The sequence below is a fragment of the Pholcus phalangioides genome, unplaced genomic scaffold (genome assembly GCF_987345545.1).
Source record: "Pholcus phalangioides strain wild (caught in Gottingen) unplaced genomic scaffold, Ppha-v1.0 ptg000015l_1, whole genome shotgun sequence".
In the NCBI taxonomy this organism is placed as follows: Eukaryota; Metazoa; Arthropoda; class Arachnida; order Araneae; family Pholcidae; genus Pholcus; species Pholcus phalangioides.
In genome coordinates, this window is record NW_028301608.1 from 58,106,960 (window position 1) to 58,128,185 (window position 21,226).

Genomic DNA, 21,226 nt, shown 5'->3' on the forward strand with positions numbered 1-21,226 from the left:
ATGAAACCTCTCTTAGAGAGATTTCATGTATCAAAAAAATACATGGCTATGGGATATAAATGAAATGATATAATGCAAAAATAATACAGAATTGTACGCCAAATCAAAGTAAATACTAAAAAAAACAAAAATTAATCCATTGAGAATGTGGAACTCTTAGAGAGAGATTGTTTTATTAAATTTGTACAGAATTCATGAAATAGAATTAAAATTCATTATATGAAATGATCACGAGACTTTCAAAATAGGAAAAAAAATCATAAAATATATGATTACAATGAATATGAAGTTATATATGTTACCACACTTCCCTTTTAAGCATGCATCCTTTTTTTTTACTTATTTATACTTCAACACACCAGCAAACTAATGGAAGATTTCATATAGGAGCCTTATTGTATTCACAGTGGTTTAAAACCCACTGCAGAATTTTGGAAATTTTAATGTTTTAAAATGATCAAATTTATGGTTTAGGGAGAACAAATTTTGAGTTATCAACAATCTCAAAAGAATGGAAAACTATCAAACGCTTTCAAAAGTAGTCATATTTGTGACACAAATTGCATCAGATTTGCTGTAAAATTAACAACAATTGCCTTGTTACCTTTCTTAGTTTAAAAGAAAATTATTCATTTCTCAAGCAAAGTGCATTATTTAAATTTTCATTTAATACTATTCAATATATAAGAAGGGTCTTCAACCTTTCACGGAATGTGGGCTACATTGGAAATTCCAATTAATCCCACAGGACACTGTGGGATAATTGGAATGTGACTTTCGATGCGGTTATCATGTGTTATATGACTATATTAATTATCATTATTTAACAATATTAATTCTCAAAATGGCTGGAAGGCCACAACAAATCAGGTCCACAGGTCCAATCCCAGAGATAGGCAAAGAAAAAATCTGTCCCTCTTGATCCTGAGGCAACCACCAATAGATGGCACCTTCAAAATGTCATGCTCTTGCACTACAAAGGAATAGGGTGAACACGTCACCAAAAACATGTAATTAAAAAGGGGTAAAAATATTTTAATAGATTTATTCACTCTATAAGTACTTTCTATAGAAAGAGAAAGACTTAAGACCCTATTTCAATTGGTAGTAAATTGTCCTATGGTTGTTTGGCCATGAGTTGGTATATAGTAAAAAAGACCTCAACAGAGAGCTAGGTGGACGATGTCACACATAGCAGAATACTGTCACAACTCAAAAAATGCTCATTTTCAAGAGAAACCAATTTTTAATTACTATATTTTGAATAGCGAGAAGTGATTATAAGCTTTTAAAGAATGCTTAAATCTTGTAATAGTCATGTATTTATTGTCATTTATCTATACTTTAATTATTTTTTATGTCCATATCATACTCCTCTGTGATCTTAAAATTTGAAAATTTGAAATTTTTTGAGCTGTAACAGTATTCTTCTAGGTGTGTGATGTGTTGAAGACTCCTGATCTTTACTAAACACAATCCCACATGTAAACAATTAATAAATCAGTGGAAAGAGGTGATTTTTCTCAGCCTATAATAAAGGACAGAGTCTCTCTGAATATTATTGCTAAGGTGAACTCAAGGTTTGCTAGGATTAGGAGAGAACAGGGTTAGATTCCTAGTAGGCATTTTTTTCTGAGTTCATCTCCACAACAATATATGGAGAGTCTATTTTTTTTTAAATGAACTGACAGATAAATTTTTCAGAATTTTCGCTACATTCTTATATTCAAACTTATATACAAAAAGAAATAGAATAAAATAAAAAATAAAAATCAGTCTTCAATGCAGTATTCTTAAAGCAAAGCAAACTCCAACACAATAATATCACAAAATTGAAACCACAAGAACCTGTGTTGTCAAACTAATCTCATGCACACTCACACATACACACCACATATGAATAGTATTGCTTGCCAAACTAAGCTCTACAATCTAGGCTCGAGCATTACTTTATCTATGTATATTTTTCTGAAGGAAAAAAAAGTGCACTGGGCAAATTGCAATCAATCATACAATAAAAACACAACGGGAAATTTAAAAATAAAATCATATTTACAGTTTTGCACATACAAGAAAAAAAAAAAGCAAACAAATTATCCGACAGTTAAAAAGATGAACATGGTTTGAAGAGAATTACTTAAAGCATACATAATTTTTATATATAAAAAAAACTGGAAATAAAAGTAATCAATGGATGAAATAAAAGTAGAATGAGCAAATTGAAAAAATTGTTTATTATCATTAATATTCTGAAAAATAGCTGATAAGACTTTATTAAAATAACAGCTGAAAAATTATTTATCACTTTTTTCTTTTGCATCCTCTCTGCTATAATTACCATAAAGGACTAAGTTCATACATGCTAAAGACCCTCCAAAAGAGCGCTGAAACTTTGGAACATTCTGAGGCCTTCAATTAAGTACTTCTAGGTATGCAGCTGGTACTTTACCTTTCTGGTTACCCCTCTCACCTATCATCCAATCGGGATCCAAACCAGTTTGACAACTCACAATAATAACCTTTTAAGAAATAAAAACATTGAAGTGTGTACATTCAAAATAAATTTCAAACATAAAACTGAAAAACATTTAAAACATTTTACAAAAGCAAACAGTAAAAATGAAACCATGAATTTAAGGGGAAAAGATCAAAAGAATAGATTATCATCAATTGCCACCCTCCGGCCATTGACAATATACAGCCAAACTTGGTTACGACCTTAGTTGTAATGATACTTCAGCTATAATGTCGATAACTGGCTGCCCGGGCATTCTCATAAAAAAATAAAAATAATAATTGTAAATGGGAACTCAACATTGATGAAAATGCAATGACCTCAGATATAACAACACATTTTCATCGCTTTTGCTTCTATTTAAAATGTTTTTTACCTAGGAGAAATTCCTAAAATAAGAGCTTATCACATTGAGGCAATGTTTGCTTGTTGAAAAAAAAAAAAATTACATGTTTGACGCTCCGACATACACATTCATATGAGCTTTATATGGGGAAATTCCTGTAATTGTTACCTTCTCAAAAAAAAAAATTTTCAGAGAAATGTATTTTTTTAACAAAGTTAACTTTAATTCACAATTTTTACTGGAATCAAGGCTGAACTTAATTTTTTTTCATAATTTATAAATTGCGTAAATAATCAGTAAGTCTATACTCATGTATAATCATTATGTTTATGAAGGGAACATTTTATTTTCTGGATATTATGCTGAGGTGAAAAAAAGTCATCTTGCCTCCGCCAGGACTCGAACCCAGGCCCTCTTGCATACCGGGCAAGCATGCTACCATCTACATTATGTTTATGTTCGTAAAATAAGCTGTAAAATAAGCTGTAAATGTGAATCAGAGTGTAAGCCCTTTAAAAAAAAATGCATGATTTTTTTTTATATTATACAGTAGAACTGTGATTAAATGACCCTAGTTTTTCTCAAATCTATTAACCAAGTTATAGTTTCCTCGATGATAATTTTTTTCTTTCACAATGAGAAAATTTTCGTCTTAACCCAATGAAAAATGAAAATTCCAACGAAGTTGGAGACATTTGTGAAGTAGGCCATTTCATAAGAAATTCAAACTGGTGGACTATATTTGAAGAAAGGACATTCAACAGTGCAATTTGAGTCATAATAATAGACAGAAAACAAAAGGTGATTGCCTGCAAGTGAACATTTTCCTGTTCACTGGTGGGCCAAATAGAAAGGCTGGTGAGCCAAAAAACCCCACCAGCTAACACATTAAAAAAGGCTTGTAGTAAAATGTCTCCCCCTTTTTTCCTGAATGGTTCTCCAAAACGCATAGTTTGGTTGAATCAACAAGAAAATCGCAATAAATCATGTTGCCAAAAAACCCTTCATGATACACATGCACTGGATGATCAAATTGTGCATATGTGTATAACGTAGTAATGTATTTTCTATAGATGATACTAAACCTTTGAATTGATAAACATTTGATTACCAAGAAATTTTGATTCATCAATGTAGGCTCATCTCAATTATGATTGATAATCAGCGTTCTACTGTAATTAAAATTCAATATACTTTTAGTATGGTAATTTGCTTTTTAGTATATTTCTAATTTATTTACTGAAACACCAGAAAATGATTTAAAAAAATCATTTTCTGGTGTCATTTGTGTGAAATAATTTATAATTTATTGACAGTGCATTGCATTGAACATAATGCATTGAAGGGTTAAAAGTGAATATTGTTAAAAGCAAAGATAGATTTTAATGGTAAATTCACAATTTATGAGAAAATTACTTCATTGGAGACTACAATGTGTCAAGATCATAAATAAGAAATTTATAAAATTAAATAATGGATGTTCCTCAAAAACAATTAATGAGCATTATTTAATTAAGTCTGACTAGTTCTGAAGTCCACCCTTAGACACAAATCAAACAAAAAATGTCAAGTTTGTTCAGAAAATGGTACATCCGTATTTATTACAAGCCCACACCAACAGCCAAATAAAACTCGTAAGATGTATTTAAATATAATCTGAATAAAAAAAAAAACTCTCTCTCATTAACTGGTGCCTGGTCAGATATGGCATACAAAATATATTTTCTGTGGCAATGCTTAAAAGAATCAATAACATTTACGTCACAACCAACATACCTCATCAGCTGTTAGTGACAATTCACTATTATCATATGCTTCATAGCTGTAGAGAACTCTTGCTCGTTTTTTGTCACTGGGGAGTGACGACTCAAGAGATGGAGCTGATGGGCTGCCTGGAGAAGACACATAGAGGTTTTGGTACGAACCTGCCCTGCTGTTGGACGACTTGTTCCCAGAACTATCATAAAATTAAGTTTTGAAAAATAAGAAGCACATAAAGTAAGAAATGTCTGTACCTCAGATCATGAATGAACATACAAATTTTAAACATGCTTAAGCTGTGAGTATGCAATGTTTGACAGTTTCAAATGAACTTTTGTGCACAAGCAATTTTTTGTGTATCACAGTAGTACCTGCACTTGGTGAGCAACTTGAGAAAGAGAATTGTGGGCATTACAAACTAAAAAAAAGTAATAATTAAAAATGCTTCAATTTGCAAAGAAATAATTGACAAACAAGTTTGAAAAGTATATAAGAAAAACTCAGTTGAAACATTTAAAATACTAAATATTTGATACAACTGAAGACAGTAGTTTGTCAGACTGGACTGTATTCACCTTTCAAGCAATAATATTTTTATTCTGTATAAAGTACAGCAGGACCTGCATTTGATGAATCTATCAATGAAAACTGAAATTTTCATGGTCAGTTGAGATCAACCATTAACCTTCATGGGAGAGAGAAAGCTCTAGGCCTCGAATGAGTTGTTTATTTTTAATTTTTGTTTCTTCACACTATAAGTTTATTACAAAAAGGAACCAGTGAAACCCAGTGAAACAATCTACCTATCTCTACTTCAAAGTGTGGATCACTGCATCTGGTTAGACAAGCTGACCATGACCACTTTTGGATAGACAATGAACCTTTACAATAATTTCATATCTGCTCAGATTCGGGCACATTAATGAATGGTTCTCTGGATTTTGGCGATCATTCTTGGGAAATGGTTTGCAGGGCTAATAGAACTGCATACTTGCTATGTATGGGCTACCGTAAATGTGATTCATTCACTCTAGTATATGCTTTCTGTCTATGTCTGGTCAACCCTTGAGTCTTGCTCACAGGTCTGGAGCCCATATAAGATCAAAGGCATAATGCTCTTAGAAAAGCCCCAAAGATCTTTTACAAAACAATTGCCGGGCCTGGGTGTACTTGTCTTACTCTGACAGACTTGGAGTTCTTGGTCTACATTCCCTAGAATGGCGCAAAATTGTTTCCGACTTGAAAATGTGTTAAAAAATGGTCCATCACATGGTATATTTACCATCACCCATTTTTTGTCATCACTGACCGCCAGGTAAACCTGAGGAGACACCCATATCAAATTCAGATCCCGATGGCTAGAAAAGACTGCTTCCTCCATGGCTTCAGATGCAGATCAGCCAGAATATGGAATTGACTACCATCAGACCTTGTGTGCTCATCATACTCAAGATTAACTTCAACCGTTGCTGGCTTTGACCTTGCTCTGTTTACAAAGTGTTTCCCCTTCTGAATTTTATGTCTTGTTTACATGTTTTATTTGTTTGTATGTTATTATTCAGTGTAAGCACTTTATATGCCTTCTGGTGCTTTACTAAATAAATATCCTGGTCTAGGGACTCCATTTTAGGATGTGAAGGCCCTGTTGATAGTAATTTTGATGTTGATTGACTGATTTCTAATCTTCATGTTCAGGAACTTCTCTCTCTTATCTCTAGATAAAGTTTTGAATGTTGCTGCTCAATTGATATCAAAAGTTAAGGCGTGGGAGGCCTTTTGTTAGGACATTTCACTGATGCTAGAATGACTGGAATTTTGAACTACCTAGAATGACGGAAGCAGTCATTTTGACTGCAATAGGAAAAATGGAATAAATTATTTTTTACTGAAATTTTTTAAAACTGCATACATTTCTTCGTTTTATTTCTAAACTAAAAAAGTAAAAAGTTTATATTCTAGGAGTAGAAAAGTCATGAAATTCTGAAATCTCAAGATTAATTGTTTAGATGTAATCACATTTCAAAATAGCTTTGCGGCCAGAATGACCACATCCGTCGTTCTAGTTCATACATCCCTAAACAAATGTATTACATCCTTAAGGTGAGAATTATAAAAAAAAATTAAGCATTTGTGCGGTTCTCCTTGCATTTAAACTCTAATTCAACAGATCAATCCCACTTTCCAGAATCAAAAATACATTGCCAAATTAAATTTCTTTAACTTGCAAAAAGAATGTTTTGCATACCTGGTCAATTCTTTTTGTAAATCTGTCATAATTTGCTGACATTGTGCATAATACGCTACTTGAGCTTCTACAAAATCATTTAAACATCGCACATGATTTGCCTGAAACATAAGAGAAGAGAAAAAAACATTAAAATAATGTAAGAGTAAAGATATGATAACACAAGAGTTATAATAATAAAAGAAATAAACATGAATAATGAAGGTATCAAGGGGAATAATGCCTGGTGAACTTGAATCACTTCAGCATTTATTGTCTACTTTGAGCAAAGCTAGGAAATTTTTCAAGATTTTTGCAGTTAAAAGTAAAAAAAATTACACACAAAAAAATGCACTAGAGAGAAAATTTCAATTCAACTTACGTGAGCACTACTAATACCTTCTAGTAAAAGTCTTGTTATCTCTGCTTGCCTATCGAATTCTGCTTGTGAAATTCTAAGATCTGTCTCAGCCTGAAATGAAAAAGAAAAAAATAAACCCAATAAATGTTAGCTCATGAGGAAAAAAAGAGTTTTAAAACAAAATTAAATCATGTTTAACATGATGGTTCCTTTTCAAATGAAAATACAGTAAAACCTAGATTATCCAACAAAGTTCCAATATGATACATAATACATCAGACTTCAGAGCTACTATAGTACATTTAAATTTATGGATAATCGGACATTGATCAGTCTAACAGCCATTACCTATATTAATTTTTAATAAATATGATGATTTAAATTATCATAATTTATAATGATGATTTGATTAGCATCTGCTTTGCACCTTTTTCACAAATTCTATTACCGACATTGTTTCTGATAAGTCACAATATTGCAACTGCTCCAACCAAGCAAGCTCTTTTGAAAATGTTTCAAACAAATCCTTGTTAAGGGAAAAAATTATTAATTAGAAAACTGATATTGGTTAACAAAGAGTTCCAGACTATTGAGGATGGATAATCAAGATTCTACTGTAGTATGAATTGTACACCTTCATGCATGCAAGCACTAGAACTATCTAAGCAACTTCCACATCTACAAACGTACTGCACAATTCTACTCTAATTTTCACAAAAAATTGCCATTCTAGATGTTCATGCTTGAAACTGAAAATCAGATGATATAGCTAATAATAAAAGACTTTTTTGTCATTACCTGCTGAATTTCCTTTTGAATCAAGTCAGGTTTTGTCTACGTAGACAAGAGAGGACAGATAGAACAAGAAAAAAAGTATTGTAATTATCAAGAACTGTGTATTTGACTTTTTCTTTGCACCATGATTAAGTAAGATGTGTCATAATATGCATTGGCGATAAATTGTAATTTTTGAGTTGACATTAATCAAACAAAGATGAAAAATATAGTGTGTAAACCAGTATAAATATATTTTTACACTGTGAACAGTACTTAAATACAATAAATATATAATCATGATTGTTCATCTCAAGATACATATGTATAACAAAGATCCCAATTTCTACCACATATTCACTCAGAGCAGGAAAATTTCATAGATTTATAACAAATTATTGCATTCTTCATTTTCACTGAAAATATTGCACAAAATATCCTAATGCTATAGCAATCACAGAATGCAATAAAACACATGCTCAGAAAAAATAAAAATCCTTCAAAATATTGATCACCAGAATTGCTAAATGCAAATTTTTAATTTAAAGAACTGTGTGTATACCAGAGTTGAAAGTTTTTACCATAGTGAAAAAACTACCCCAGGAAAAATAGTTTTTGCCATTTTCTGCCACAGTAGAAAAAATTCGAAATTTTACCTTTTACTTTCATGAAGCAAGTTCCGAGAATCTTAACTTAATTGATTTACAAAAGTGAAATATTTAAAACTATTTTTTTTACCTCGGGAATCAGCTGTTCTTTTTTTAAATGAAACCCAACAACATGAATTAATACGAGTTGTATCACAGAAGTGAACACGTGTAGAAAATTCCTTCTCATTTCATTAGTTTTGGTAAGGAACAGTAAAGATAGTGCCACAAAGTTGTATTTCAAGATATTAGATAGGCAATATGTAAATAGATTACCATTATTGACTAAGCTCACAGTATTTCAATTTTCACCCTTACATTGAGATTTTTTTATCTTTTTTTGTTTCGTTTGGCATCTATCTCTTAAATTAAAAGCAAACATTACAATAGCTTGATACTTTAACATTAGATGATATAAGAACTATTTTCAAGGATTATAAAAAGAGATGGCAAAATTTTGTCATATGCACGATAACAAAGCTATTACAACCAGGATGAAAGCATGTAAAAGAGTAACACAATTACAACTTTATATTCCAGTTTTAATTATAATCCTTTTCCTACTGCTCAAGTCGATAATCGCAACAACCAAAATTTAAATTTGCTATTCATAAGAATTGTTCAACAAACCTTGAATATTTGCATGCCCTAAAGGACAACTTAGAATGAAAAGCAAAGGTTTTCTTTATGGAATACAGCATTTTCCCATTATTTTTGTTAAGGGAAATTTGAGCTTGTTTGAAACCATTATTAGACAGTTTTGCTCAAAATACACACCACTTACACAAAAAGTTGTTGATAGTACAATTGATAGTATTAATATTATTCATTGACTTCAATAATATTAATAGAAATATGGAAGAAAATAAATAATGGAAAACTGTGTCCTTCAAAATTGTATTTCTAATGACTGATAATTACATAACATCTATAATGCAATATTGTTTTCAATTTTCTTCATTTTTTTTTTCATTTTTGCCTGGTTTTTTCCACTTTTTGTTACTGTCAAGGCAAAACCCCAACCGACATAAACAATGGTGTTTTGTAATTTGATACTTCAATTCCTGGAAGTGTGCATGCATGAAATATTACTGGATAGGGTCTCATGAAATAGGTGTATAATGTCAGGTAATTTAATGCTAGCTCAGCAATGGAAAAGTGTCAAATTCACAGGCACCAATGTGCAGGCTTATCTAGCTAAGTAATTACCCAACCTCACGTTTATGCTGACCATTTAATACTATAGTGAAATCTGTTTTAAATTATATCAAAAGATAGTCCCATCAGTTATCGGTGATTCAATGTGCAGCACCTTTATAAAATGGAATAATACTTCTCTCTTGATATTCTGTTTATTGCTATAAAATTCTTTCACCAGGTTCTAGAAATTTTCACAGATATGTAACTTATGGAAAAATATCTTAGACACACACACTCCCCTCACCATTTATCAAAAATAGCTTTTCCCCTCACCATTTTGTTCTCAATTATTAAAGATAGTTTTATGACACAATTGCAGGTTAATTTTGACAAATAATGAGTTAAATATTCTGCAAAATTATATAAAAAACATTCAATAGGTAACAATAGTCAACATACAAAGCCATTTACTAAAAAAGCACATGAGGACAAGTTCCAGTTATTCCCACAACTGTGCCAAGAAACATATTCAACTTGATGTACATAAGTCAATCCCAGATAAAACAAATTGATTGCAATTTTTATTTTTGAATCAAGGTGAAGGTGATAACAAATATACAGTCGAGCCCTGATTCAACAAATCAGATAAAACCAACACTTTTACTCATTAAATTTAGGTAAATTGTTACACTGGGATTGAGATTAACAAATACATGAACAGAAACTTCTAAAAAATCACTAAATCAGAGTTATATTGGATCAGGGTTCTACTGCATCTCCAGACTATATTAAAAAGCCCTAGACAACAAATTAGAATAGCAAAACAATATGATATCTCACATTTGCCTGTCCCTCCATCGATCTGGCTTTCCTGAGCCTGCTCTTACAGATGTCTAGATCCAGTCGCTTGTTTTCCAAGATCTTCCTCTCTTTCTACAAGGGTACGAAAATACATCTATGAATATAATAAATTTTTGAAATAACATATAATTTTAATGCAATAAATAAATAAATCTACATATGTTGCGATGTGTGCACTGAAATATGAGGCAGAGCAAACTGCATTCCCAAAGATTACTTTTCTCACATAGCAAAAATTTTCAAGGATATTTTCAAGGATATTTTCTACATTTAGTTCATTCATTAGACTACCAATGTACAAAAAATAATTGGAATCAACCAAAAAAATCTGCATGAGAATCTACTCGACAGAAGTGTAACTTCTCGGTTGAATATAACTAGACTCACCTCAATTGAATTGAATTTTAATTATTTAAAATTGAATTTAGAAATTTTAAATTTATTTATATAAATGCTATAATTATCCCATAGTAAATAACATATACGGTAGATTTGTGCACTAAAAATTTCCGGGATAATCATGGTAGGCTCTAAATCAGAAAGGAGGGGGAGCTTTTTATCGGTACTAAAATACCGGGATTTTGTACAGGAGTGAAGAGTGAGGAGAAAAATTAAAGAGTGAAGTGCTATGGATGTACAGGCAGCGTTATCGCAATTAGGAGCTGGCACTGTGACATCACATAACTTACTAAAACTTACACGTTCGCATGCAAAAGTGTGGCCTGGGGAGTGGCGTCACTTGGGGTAGACAAAAGTTAATAAACTGTCTTCGTCCGATATACACAGCCAAAACCACCACCCCCCACCCACTTTCTTTCTTCCCACCACCATCACAACCCATCTGCTTCTCAGACTTCATCGCACAATCAGTTATTCTATGGAATGGATCTTGAGGAAAAAGAAAGTGTTTCACTTTTTGTGGTTTCTTTTCCCTCACAAACTTTCACTCTTATGACGCTATAGAAGTTAAAAAAATCACAATTTAGGTAGGCTAATTTTCTAACTTCTAAAGAATAGGCACAGTGATATGAGTTTTATTTTTAATTAAAAATATGTAGCCGTCATACCATTATAGTCTTCATATCTCCATCTAGAAATCGTTTCAAAGGGCCAACAAAAGTTGTCATAGAAGCCCGGACAAATTCCCTTTCAGCTACTCCTAATCGTTGTTGTGTATGTCCTACTTTAATTAAAGCACTTCCTGTTGACAAGAAAAACAATTGTGTGAACAACACATTAGAAATAAAACAAATCATCACAAACAATTTTTTATTTTTTGCAATAGTGAATGACATACTGTCTGAGTCTTTCATGGCGGCATTCATCAAGTTATAAGTGTAAGTGGTTTCCAGGCTGTTAGGCTATGGTCTAAAGCAGTGCTTCCCAAAGTGGGCAATATTGCCCCCTGATGGGTGATGGATTAGACCAGGGGAGGGGGGGGGCGATAGAAGCTCTACGGGTATAACATAAGATCCTATAGGTATGCCTGAGTTGGGGTGATGAGGGAAAAAAATTTCTGAAGGAGGCAGTAGAACAAAAAGTTTGGGAAACTATGGTCTAAGACATTTTCTTCCTGACCCCACACGCAGCCCATCAGACCACCACACATCCACTCAAGCTAGCCAATGTGGCTCTTCTGCGGCTGATCAAGCTTGAGAAGTGTATATATAGAACAACTCGATGGCACTAGATGTACAAAGTCTTTCTTGCTTGTAGCAGAAACCTACATGTGTTTAACCTTAGATGGTAGCTGCCACAGATATTGGTGAAAAGACAGGAAGAAAATGCCTCAGATCATGGTCAAATATCTTGCTTAAAACCACTTGCAACTCATTGTTAATGAAAGATTTCACATGTAAGAAACTGAAAAAATATTGAAAATGCATTTAAAGAAAAAACTTTGGACGGATCAAGCGATCCCTTGAGTAGAATACTGTATTTATATATATTGTGGTTTTTTTTCTCCTTCTTTCTTAATAAAACTATTAGTATTAGTATATATTCCGATTCAGAATTCATTCTTCCATGAACATTTTCTTTGTTATCAAGAAATCATTCTGTAACCTTTAAAGTATATACCATGTTAAATAAAGTGCATGGCGTTTAATGCGATCACATCAGCCGTGTTGGTTTCTGATAACTACAAAGTGGGCTCAAAAAGTTTTAAGAATGGTCCAATACTGAAAGAACATGAGTTAGAAACGTATGCTCAAACATGCACTTTGAGAAACATGTAAAGAATCACCCTGTAGCATCAAAAACACTAAGCTGAAGCATGGTTACCCAGGGCAACTGACAGAATGCATTGCACATGGAAGTTGATGTCATAATGCAATGAAACAATGTGTAAACAACGTTTTGCTACAAAATGGGTAAAACTTTGATAGAAGATCACAAGAATGTTATTTCTCACCATAAGGCGTTCCAGAACCTAAATCTGCACCCGCATCAATCATATCTTGACCGAGAAGTTCCAAATTTGATGGCCTTTCTCGCTTCTTGTCTAACTTTTCAAAGAAATAATCTTCTACTCTAGTGTCTGTGTGTGAAAAAAAGAGAAGTTATATAATTAGCCAAAATTGATTGAGCTTGTGCATCTAAGAAAAAACCAATTCATAATAAACAATTTCTTAACGATCCACATTAACTCATATTAATCTCCATTTGAAAACAAAACTTGAAGGCTGATAATTTATCATCTGTAGCATCACCCTGTAGCTGATCATTAAGAAAGATCAAAACATTGTGACTACATGAATGTTAATGTATTAAGATCCCTCCTTTCAATCACCACTGCACCAGATTGTGATAAAATTATCTTTTGGCAAAGGAAAAAAGTGTTGAATTATTCTATGAAAAAAAAAAAAAAAAGAGTTCTATTCACTTAATGAGCATGTCAGTTTTGTGTTTGGAAACCAGATACAAGGCAAAGTCTCTATCATAATAACAAACCTAAACTAAAAAATAAAATCAAGCAGTACCACCAGACTTTTTTTACCCTTAAATCTACCACATTGTGAATGTCTAGAATAAAGATCTTCAAAGCATTGCACCCAGAGTTCGTTGATAATATATGTTCAGGATAGCTTAGTGAAATGCAGGCATCACTGAATTCTCTGGGTGTTTTCGCATCCAAACTATGTCAAAGGTCATAGACACCTAGTCTAGAATCTTCTTGATCTTTTCAAACAACAATAATGTGTTTGTCGTCAGCTTTCACAGTCTGCATCAAGTGGATAATAGCGATTTACCAGGATGTTTGGTCAGGATCTTCTATTTATTTCTGACATTCCACGCACAGGTATGATGGCTGTGTCTGGACATCAATGCAGCATTACGTCTGATGGTTCCAGGCCAATACTAGATTCTATGGATATAAACTTGTGATACTAGGTGAAAATTATTCCTATTGTTGAAAAATTATTGTTTAATAAGAGCACTTATTTTAACGGGATAGTCCCTTGTCATTCCCCACAGGTCCTACCATTACAGCTACGAAATACTAGAAAGCTGGGTTGGAAGAGATCTTGCAACAGGATAAGTCCAGAGGCAAAGTTCTGGTGTTCATTCATTCAGATACAAAATACTCATAGTAATTGCTCTCAGCCAATCCTGAATGAGCATGAGTGATCCAGCAAATCACAACAAACTACAGCAAGGGAAGCTGGAAAAGCTTCCCTTGCTGTAGTTATCAGCACTGATACTCTCACCTCTGAAAATGCCTGTCACCACACAATTGTGGGTGAAATGTCAAAAATAAATAGAAGACTGCAGCCAAACGGCTTGGTACATCCTTGTTTTTGAATAATAATGTGCCACAATCCGCAGCATCATCCCTTTTCCCGAAGAAAACGACATATCACAGTTACTTGTAATTATTTGTATTTTTTTACTCAGATTGCAGTGAGGCTTCATGCCTGTCATGCATATAAACATCACTGGAATTCCTTCTCTTTGAGAAAGGGTCGAATTCTCTTAATTTATTGAGTGATGGTCAGCCACCATCCCCACTTTGTATGGCACAAAATTCTCTTTAAAATAACCAGTCACCTGACTAATTAATTTTCCTGTGTGCTACCTGGTGACACCCTTTTTTTATGGAGATGTGCACACTTTCGCCCCCTTTTTTTGGAAGTACAAAAAGATACATTATGAAAATACATTTTTAAATTGAATTATTGTAAAAAACATTAAAACTCTGTTTTTTGCTGTATATTTAAAATCCTAAAAATAATAAAAGTTGATTCACAAAACTAATTAGTTTTTAAATAGAAATTTAGAATTCTTAATTAACTAATTGCAATCACATCATGGGTTGCTCAAGTTCAAAATGAATGCAGGAAAACATTTCTCAGTAATTCATGTTGGAAATTATGTATTGAAATTAATAAAATGACATGTAAATCTTATATTTTTTTAGACAGTCTTTTTCTCAGCCAAAGATATCAAGATAACAGATACAGTAAAACCTCTCTTTTGTGGACAACAGTGGGACAAAAAAATTTGTCTGTAAAAGAGGGGTGGCCGCTAACCAGGGGTTTAAAACGCATACTTTTATTACACAATGGGAAAAATTATTATTTGACCAGAGGGATGAATGAGAATGGAAGGGAGGAAAGAGAGGGATGTCCGTTAAGAGGGGTTTTACTGTATTTTTTCTTACAGAATTTCTTAACAGATATTTTAAAAGAGAATATGTTTCCTTATATATTTTTTAATATATAATATATATATATACTAGTTAATATATTATATATAGTTATAAGACAGAATATATATTTTAAAAAAATGCTTGAGGGTGCAGCCTTTGCAAAGCATGGAAAAGATAATAGTAATAATAAACCCAGACTTTGAAATGCAATTGTTTATCTCCATCTAGTGGCAACATAATAAAGTAGAAGAATGCCTGCGTAGGTAGCAGCAGCTGTGTTATGAATAATTTTGTCATATCCATGTGATAAAGACCAAAAATCGACATGGCAGCATATGTCGCCATAAGCACCGTCGTCAGGTATGGCCTAGTAGCCAGATAACTAGTTAAATACAGCCGTCCTTCACTTTACACAATTAATTGGTTCCACATAATAATCGCATAAAGCGAGTTAAATTTAACTCGCTTTATCTTACACATGGGTAAGATACAGATATGGTTCTCCCCTCAGAAAAATAAGAAAATAAACTCAACTTTGCAGCAGCAAAACATATTTATACATGTTTTGAATGAATTAATCATGCAAACTAAAAAATAAATCTTGTCAATTTATATATAGGCTATTTGAATAATAATTTAAGTTGATACTTTTTACTTCTGTCTTCACTACTTCTGATTGATTCTAGTGAGTATAGATGTTTGCTTTTCTGAAGAAACTGATATGATAGACTGATAACTTTATTTTGATGAAAGCTATTCAAATTCAGCTGACAAGCAGCAATCTTCATCTCTTTAAGAAACTTTAGAAGCGAAGCTAGAGAATTCTGGATTATCCCTTGCAAATATATCTAGACTAATTAGGATTGTTTTCTCTGATTAAAATTATGATGGCATTGTCGATGTGCAACCAAAAGATATACAATTAGTGAGATCGGGCTAGATGAATTTGAGTGTATCTTCTCTCCATGTCTGTCTCATCTACATTCAACAAATCCAAAGGATTTTGTCATTTTAATTATGTTACACTTCTAATTCCCAAGCTCATTTCAAAGATTAAATCAAACTATAGACCAAAGTTTGTGGGTCACAACTAGATGTTTGATCAGACGGAGCCAGCACACATTTTGGCATCCCCCCCCCCCCCTTGTAATGTTGAAGGCCAAGTTAAAAGATGAAATTTGCACCACCTCTCACCCAGTGCACTAGACTTGCCTGCTTCCCCCTCCCCAATCCATTTCCAAAATAAACTTTTAAAAATTGTGTTATAGCGTAATCACATACAGTGAAACCCAGTAAAGCGACAGATACCTGTAATGTGTGCATTTGGCTTACTTTTCTCACATTCAGATATAAATTTTTAACAGCTGATAAATCAAATTGTTTTATACAGTAGATACATCATGACATTAAAATGGTTAAGTTATATTATAGTCATGGAAGCAACATACAATATTTCCTTATGAAAAAAAATTCAAGGTAGGGACAAATCTATGGAAGAAGGGGTGACCAAGTGCAATGTGATAATTGATGAAATTTTTTGCACTTCAGTATGATAATATTGTAACAACAAATTAAAGAAATCTTCGACTAAAACCCTGCTAAAACCAGAAAATTTTTCAAAAAAGTCGGGATGGAGGGAAAAAACCCCCAGACTGTCATTGAAAATGTGGTACAAAATGCTGGATATATGGTCACCACGTGCTGATACTAATTTTTTCAGCGATTTATAAAATCATCCCTTCCCAACAGCAAGCTCTAGATCCGCCCCTGATTAAAGGACACAATTTTTTCTGTTTTTTCCTCGAACTTCTGCAATAACAAACTCATAAAAATTTGATTTTCATCTATAAATCTTGATATCTTTTCAAAAAGGCAACTCAAATAATGAATTATGTTACTTGGGTTAGGTTGTATAACTGCATCAGTCCTTGAAACAAGTCTCTCCGTCCAGTGCTTAGTACGATCTGATCTCTGGGCAAGTCCATCGAAATGAGAATCAAGTTCTGTTTTCTCAGTTGTACCAAGCTTTTCTTCTGTGTACTGTGAAAAGAAAAATATGGGTTGTAAGTAAGTATAAGGGAGAGGTGGAGGGCACACGTGAATACTTTTCACATCTCAATGCTTTTGTAAACGAAATGATCAGAAAAAGGATTGATAACAATACTTCAAATTTTCTACACCTTTAGAAATTTTTATGGCTTGATTTATTTATTTAGTTTAAACAGAATTTGAAGAATGGTTGAAATTGCTGACGTGGCTCACTCAGAGGCGCATTTATAGTTTTTCTTACCTGTGGGCTACACAAATTTTGCCTCCCTCCTCATTCCACTGTGATTTTCTTGACTACTTATTCCTCAAATCTGCCTCTCTATGCAAGAACATGCTTGATCCCCACCCTCGTTACTATGGCCGTATCTCTAAGAAACTCCTTTGTTCACTCACATGCTTGCATGACTCCCACCCACATCCTGGAGTAGGATCCCTAGGTTGGGATTTTAGACGAGCCCCCTGCTTACTGTTATGGGCTCTCACATGGCCCCAACAAGAGTGGGGCTGGTAGCTTCGGCATTGGGGCCCAGGACAATCACCATAATTTTGTTTTTCATGCTATAAATTCACTGTAGAAGGACCCATTAAAAGTGTGGCTTGGAGACCCGATAGCGATCGTAGCCAAGGGACACTACTCCAGGATGTGGGGCCCCCTCATATGCTTGCACACACTACAGGTTATTCTTTTGTTCCTTCACTAACCTAGTCCCTTGCTCTCCACAGGTCACTTTTTTGATCATTTGTGTGATCTCACACACTCTAGGTCCCTCTTTTTCTTCATGCCTTCACACACTCTAGGTCACTCTTGTGGTCTTTCACATACTTATAAATGCCTTAGGTCAGTCTTTTGGTCATTCACAAGCTTACACACACACACTTCTGATTACTCCCATGCTTCAAAATTCTCTAGGTTAACTGTTTCGTTACTCACTGACATAGCCTGTTGCTCTCCGGACAGAGATGGATTTAAAGTTTTACTGCCTTTGACTAATTTTTCCACCCCTCTCTCATCCTACTAATTTTATTGACCACTCCCTCTTCAAAATTGCTGACCTGGGCTGTACCCCCTCCCCAAATGTGCCACTGGCCTCACTAAAGGGGGAAGTTGTGAATAAGCAAAAAGACTCAGGTATACTATTTTTTTTACTCGCTCCCATACTTTTTCAATGCTATGGCTCAGAGTCAATGCTTATAAAGCTCATTTCTTAAATTCTTCATCAACAGAACACGCTCCATTCAACTTCTCACACATTCTTCTCGACTCTGTTCTTCTCTATTCTATACTTGTCCAATCGCATGCTTACTGGAAAAAATTATTCTCCAATAGCAATATTTCGTCAGGATCCGTGTCACTTCTAGCCTTCCCACTTTCTTGAAAAGTTTTGTCAGCATCAAATCAAAAGTTTTTGCACAGTTCTTACACACAGGCATTTTATTCTATAATAACAGCCTATACAGCATCTGCTACATTTTTTTAAATTACAGTCCTTTCAGACTTTTGTAATTTCTCGCTATACCTGTCATTGTTAGTGATGTAAAATATAGATCTATAATTATGATGAAATACCACAAAACAATACAAACCAACATTAGGGCATATAAGGGAATATCTAATGGGTTTTGCAGGCGAGAGATCCTAATGAAAAATCACGTATATTCCCCCACTATCTCTACACATAGCTAGTTTCTCTTATATAGTGTTATCAGACGTCCTCCTTTTTGATGTCATTTCTCACGCATCCTCCTACATTTTCACACATGCTTACACATGTTGGTACTCCATCTCATTTACGCAATTTCGAACCTTCCCAAAGGATGGATGCAACTAGAAAATATATAGTCTGGCTATGTCCAGCCTACCTATAGAGCGGCGGCACCTTTTTGAAAGTGCAGGAAAAGAAGGTGTATTCAGATGAATTAAGCCTTGAATAGCATTTCAAAAGTATGCATTTACTTGCACTTATTTACCAACTCATGCTTTTCCATGAAAATGATTTTGATGTGTAAAGATCTGGGAGAGATTGCCGTCATAACAAATCTGTTATTATAAAAGCTGCGGCCCTGTAAACAAGCTACCCTAGGCAGCTGTCTCGGCACCAGCCCTGAACATCACTTACTTTCTTTCTTTCAAACCAAGCACAACTATGGCCTATCACCATAGGCAACTTACTACAGATTGAATTGCGCTGGAAATGTTCCTTCGCCTAACCGTCTGAGTGTATATATAGTGTTGTGCGTGAATTTTTAGTGGTACCATCTCTATTAGAAATTCTGAGTGAAGTGCAATGTTTGAATATTAGTACTGTTGTAGGCAGACTTGTTGCTCTCTGGGGCAAGACTTTTTAACAGGGAGATCGGCTCACATTCACGTCTTGAAGTTGGGAACCACACGGAAATAACTCCAGCTGACAGTGAAATTCAAACCTGGGTCCTCGCAATATGAGTCCTGCCACCTCAACCAATCGACCACCACAGCAGCCCCGAGCATGAATATGCTATAAGTGGATATGGGCTCCTCAAATGGGAGGGGAGAATGACAAAGAATATGCATGTGAAACAGAGGAAGCGAATGTTTCCCCCTCCCACCTGCGCCAATATAGTAAAATGTTTTCTTTTACCGAACCCTCTGTATCCGCCTATGGACCACACTGAATTCACACATTTTATTTACGAGCAAATACAATCATCGCGATTAAGAGTGAGGAAGCCGAGCGATTCAGTTTTGCGATCACAATCATTGTGGGATGAGAAAAGATTTGTTTCAAAACAAAATGACCAAACAAAAATTGAGTGTTAAAGTGAAAATGATCAAACCACAGGGATAAACAATAATCAAACATTAACCACTAATAAAAAGACTGTTGAGAACATTGTTTATAGGTCTACTGTGGGAGGAGCAACGTGACCGAGGCAAGAGCAGTGTAAACACGTGCTTTGAAATTTCCACCACTAGAAAACTTCTTTCGTGGACTATTCGATTGGCTGTGGGTTTTTATTTTATTCATCAACATCCAATTATGATACTCGAGTAACATCGGTGTTGTACATTTTCGAGAGAGAATTAATGAGAGCACCTGAACAGCCCGGGTGAATACGGTGGCCGCTTCGGCCGCAAATCCTTTGATTGCTTTCATGCCAGCATCCATGGGTAACTACCATAACTTGTGAATATACTCCGAGGTGAGAGAAAATTTGCCCCTCTCTTGTTTTCGTTACCGCTCTATAACTTCTGATGAGGATTACGGGCCGGAAAATTGATGCGACTCGATTCCAATAAGTAGGTAGAGTTGTCAGATCCCTAAAAATGTCATGCCAGACTTATTCAAACTTGTGCTGCTATCTAGGGAAGAACAGTAGAACTATAGAGCGATATAGCTTACAAAAATACTGTGACCATATAACATGGGAAATTTGGTTCACAACAAGAACGTAAGTAGAAGTGGGACTTGCCCCCCTCCCCCGAAATGTGAGGAAAATGAATGAAAAAAAAAGGGAAAAGATGACCAAATCTATTGTTCGACCACTTTGGCCCGCCTCCCGAAATGCAAGTGATCCCCCTCCGAACGAAACTGCTGATTACGGACCTGGTACACAAACAAGGGAAAATACGGGACATCGCCATTTCTCGCCAAATTATCACTAAATCACAGCGTAATTGCAAATTATGGTACAAAATTTTCTAAAATATAATCAATTCGTGGTAAGTCGAACTCCGATGTCTCGAATATCTATTTAAGTCGAAGTTTTCACTCAGCCCCAGAACTTTTTTTGTATTTTAGTGTTAAAATTTTCCCTTTATTCGAAGTTTCCTTCCTTCAAGTCGAAGTTTTCAGGAATGAGAGAAATATAAAAAATTACATTGAGCGATATAATTTAGCATTTGACAATAGAATTTAG

At 34.1% G+C, this 21,226-nt stretch overlaps 1 protein-coding gene across 2 annotated transcripts; it reads right to left on the reverse strand.

Moving 5' to 3' along the window:
- Nucleotides 1–337: 337 nt before the first annotated feature.
- On the reverse strand, nucleotides 338–20,600 carry EndoB (SH3 domain containing GRB2 like, endophilin-B). 2 transcript variants are annotated; one of them, XM_089243857.1, is made up of 10 exons: nucleotides 20,404–20,542; nucleotides 17,179–17,320; nucleotides 13,043–13,168; nucleotides 11,697–11,830; nucleotides 10,609–10,701; nucleotides 8,006–8,041; nucleotides 7,229–7,318; nucleotides 6,868–6,968; nucleotides 4,638–4,818; nucleotides 2,296–2,519 (listed from the first exon to the last, which is right to left on the reverse strand). In XM_089243857.1, the coding sequence occupies exons 1-10, from the start codon at nucleotides 20,473–20,475 to the stop codon at nucleotides 2,412–2,414; spliced, it is 1,083 nt and encodes a 360-aa protein (XP_089099983.1). In that variant the 5' UTR covers nucleotides 20,476–20,542; the 3' UTR covers nucleotides 2,296–2,411. The 2 variants fall into 2 exon arrangements, with proteins under 2 accessions (XP_089099984.1, XP_089099983.1); XM_089243858.1 differs by lacking the exon at nucleotides 8,006–8,041 and having other exon boundaries at nucleotides 338–2,519; nucleotides 20,404–20,600.
- Between the last annotated feature and the right edge of the window lie 626 nt (nucleotides 20,601–21,226).